Below are 2,847 nucleotides of genomic sequence, written 5' to 3'. Positions count from 1 at the left end.
ACCACCAGTTATTTTAAAACACTTTGTTTTTTTCATTCAGACAATAATGTTGCACATTAGAATCAGTTAAAAATAAATTAATATATGGTCAATGTATAGTAATGAAAATGCAATTTTGTCTGTGTTGACTGATTAAGTCGGATATTGTTGAGTTTACAGGCTTCATGATTTTCACTTGAGCTGTTCTCAGACCACACTGTGCTGTCTGTTCCTGTCTAACAAGTGATGTGTACGTCACCCAGTTCTGCACTGCTGCAAACCTTTATCTGTCTATTGTCACCAAAGTGAGATTAAAAAAGAAATGCATAAGCCCTGCTTACACGAAAATGGCACCACATTGGTGAGGTGGTGGCCCCTTTTTCAGTTAGCATTGTCTATTTACACTACACTTAAACATGCTCGCTCCAATGTGCGTTTTACGTGGGTACCAGCACCTTGAATTTAGTAGTGAATTTAGTGATGTTTAGTGTGACTTATACCACTCATATTGGACATACAGTGCTGTGAAAGTGATTTAGGCCATCAAAGAAATTTTTATATTACAAAAAATAACCGGAGATATTAAGATAAAAGGCTTGTTCCACATTTGCCAAAAAACATCCAGATTATCTGCAAGAAATTTAAGAAATTATTCTGTGGACCGATGAGACAAAAATTAAACTTGAACGTGTGCATCACAGTACAGCTGGCGTACAACTAGGACAGCATTTCATAAAAACAATATACAAACAGTCAAACATGGTGGTAGTGAGATGGTCTATCGATGGAGAACTCGCCACATGTACTCTACCAGAATATCTTGAACAACAATGTCTGGACATTAGTTTGTGACCTCGAGGTCAAACATACTTGGGTTATACATGATTGATTATTAGGTTTAAGGGGCAAATACTTTTTTAAGGTGGTGCTCACCTTACAATCCAGCTGGTTAGTGTAGTGGTAACATCACCGCCTCCCATGTGGGAGACTGGGGTTCAAATTCCAGCTGTGGCCTACCTCCAGTAGAGGTCCTTAGGCAAGACCTCCTCGCGCTGCCCTGCCTACCCTTGTAACTCGTACTGACTTGTAAGTCGCTTTGGATAAAAGCGTCTGCTAAAATGATGTAAACGTACAATCCATCAGTTTTCCATAGCAGCCTTGCCTTGTGTCTAAAACTTCCTCTCGAAGCGATTTATAGAAGAGTCAGCACTGGCCATGCAGCTGGATTGGTATATTTTATGTAGCATAGCGAGGCAACATACTGGAGCAGCAACACCACCTTAAAAGAGGCAGTGGAAAAAGGGCTAAAGAGTGAGAGAGAAACATGAGAGTAAAATAACTTTGTAAAAGTGTGCATGTTTAATGATTCACTTAATGACTTTGTTTTAATAAGAAATTGTGAACTTGAATCCACACAGAAACATACAGTAATATACTAATGTAATGAAATCAGTTCCACTCTGAGTCCACTTGCTGGGCAGCATAAATAACACGAGTCTCCACTTTTCTCCTGCTTCTTAATGTTGTTGAATACAAACTCAGTGCTGCAGGCTTTAGCTCATCACAGTCCAGATTCTGTAAATGACACAAAAAAGACACATAGCAAGTAATAGCTGCAATAGAAGAAATCAATGATTTTACCACACCTGAATTATTCAAACTGATTAAAATAGTAATCAGTAAACCTGAATTCACCTCATGCTGTGGTGGTTTCTGATCTTTGATTGTAACAGCCAGACCAATGACGACCAAAACAAGGAAAACAGTCAGAGCACCAAGTATCAAACTCAACAGATTTGTTGTTTCACACTCTGCTAAAATTAAATGAACAAATCTTCAGTCAAACATACTGTTTATCTGTAAACAACTGACAAATGTACACAATGAAAGAAAAATAAAGGTTAATCTTACTTTTAGACTTTCTGTCTTCATCATCCTGGAATTCATCACTGCCTTTAAACAAAATCAAGTTAACTTATTGTGGAACTGTCTTGTTTTGGACAGTGGTTAAAAGTAGTTTTTAGGAGTAATTTAGAAAGAAATATCAGAAGAGCAGATAACGCAGGGTTGTATAAATATTCCTACCTTCAACAGTTAAATGTATCACATTGTAAACTGCACGTCCGCCAAAGAAAAATTGACAGAAATAGAGTCCAGAGTCAGATAAATCCACTTGTTTGATTTTGAGAAAGACAGTAGAGAGGTTGGTTTCCATTTCAAAACTTCTATTTTGAAATCCATCACAGAATTTAGGTTTGTTGTAAGATCTGGTCATAAGAGCGATACAGCTGGCGTTGGTGCTGTTGACCACTCTGAACCAGGCTGTCACAGTGTCTAAGGTGGACGTATTGGGGCAAAGCAGTGTGACACTGAGACCAGACTGGACCTTCACATCGTGGGAAACTAAGACAGAGATCCAGCCTGAAACAGAGACAACGTGAGATTTAGTCGTAACAGATAATAAATGACAGCTCTTAATAATTTAAAAAGAAATTGGCAAATAAGTTTTAATTTGGACATTGAGAGAAATGTATTGTTAGTACTTACTGAAGCTGCAGAGAATTAAAGCTCTTATCAAGATGAAGTTCATGATGCATATGATGGTAGTTCTGCAGTGTGTGTTATTAAACTGTGCTGCAGGAAGGGTGCTGGCTATTTAAGAGGTCCCCACCTCTTAAATAGACAGCACCCTCTTCTTGTTTGTTTAACCATGTACATTTTTTTCAGTAAAACTAGTGTTGATACCAAATTATTGCTATTTAATTACCAATGTACTAAATTTATCTAAATAATAAAGTGTGCAAAATGTTATATCAAGGGAGACACAAACATCCACCCTGATAAACCTCAGGCTGTTGATGTTTTTGT

The 2,847-nt window shown here is 37.6% G+C and overlaps 1 protein-coding gene across 2 annotated transcripts; it reads right to left on the bottom strand.

Moving 5' to 3' along the window:
• Positions 1-1,337: 1,337 nt before the first annotated feature.
• LOC113157248 lies at positions 1,338-2,617 on the bottom strand. Of its 2 annotated transcripts, none has more exons than XM_026352603.1 (5): positions 2,527-2,617; positions 2,065-2,400; positions 1,891-1,932; positions 1,675-1,793; positions 1,338-1,554 (listed from the first exon to the last, which is right to left on the bottom strand). In XM_026352603.1, the coding sequence occupies exons 1-5, from the start codon at positions 2,567-2,569 to the stop codon at positions 1,429-1,431; spliced, it is 666 nt and encodes a 221-aa protein (XP_026208388.1). In that variant the 5' UTR covers positions 2,570-2,617; the 3' UTR covers positions 1,338-1,428. The 2 variants fall into 2 exon arrangements, with proteins under 2 accessions (XP_026208388.1, XP_026208389.1); XM_026352604.1 differs by having other exon boundaries at positions 1,675-1,790.
• Between the last annotated feature and the right edge of the window lie 230 nt (positions 2,618-2,847).

The sequence above is a fragment of the Anabas testudineus genome, chromosome 18 (assembly GCF_900324465.2).
Source record: "Anabas testudineus chromosome 18, fAnaTes1.2, whole genome shotgun sequence".
NCBI lineage: Eukaryota > Metazoa > Chordata > Actinopteri > Anabantiformes > Anabantidae > Anabas > Anabas testudineus.
Note: the sequence above shows the minus strand (reverse complement) of the source record. Positions and strands in the feature narration are given on the sequence as shown.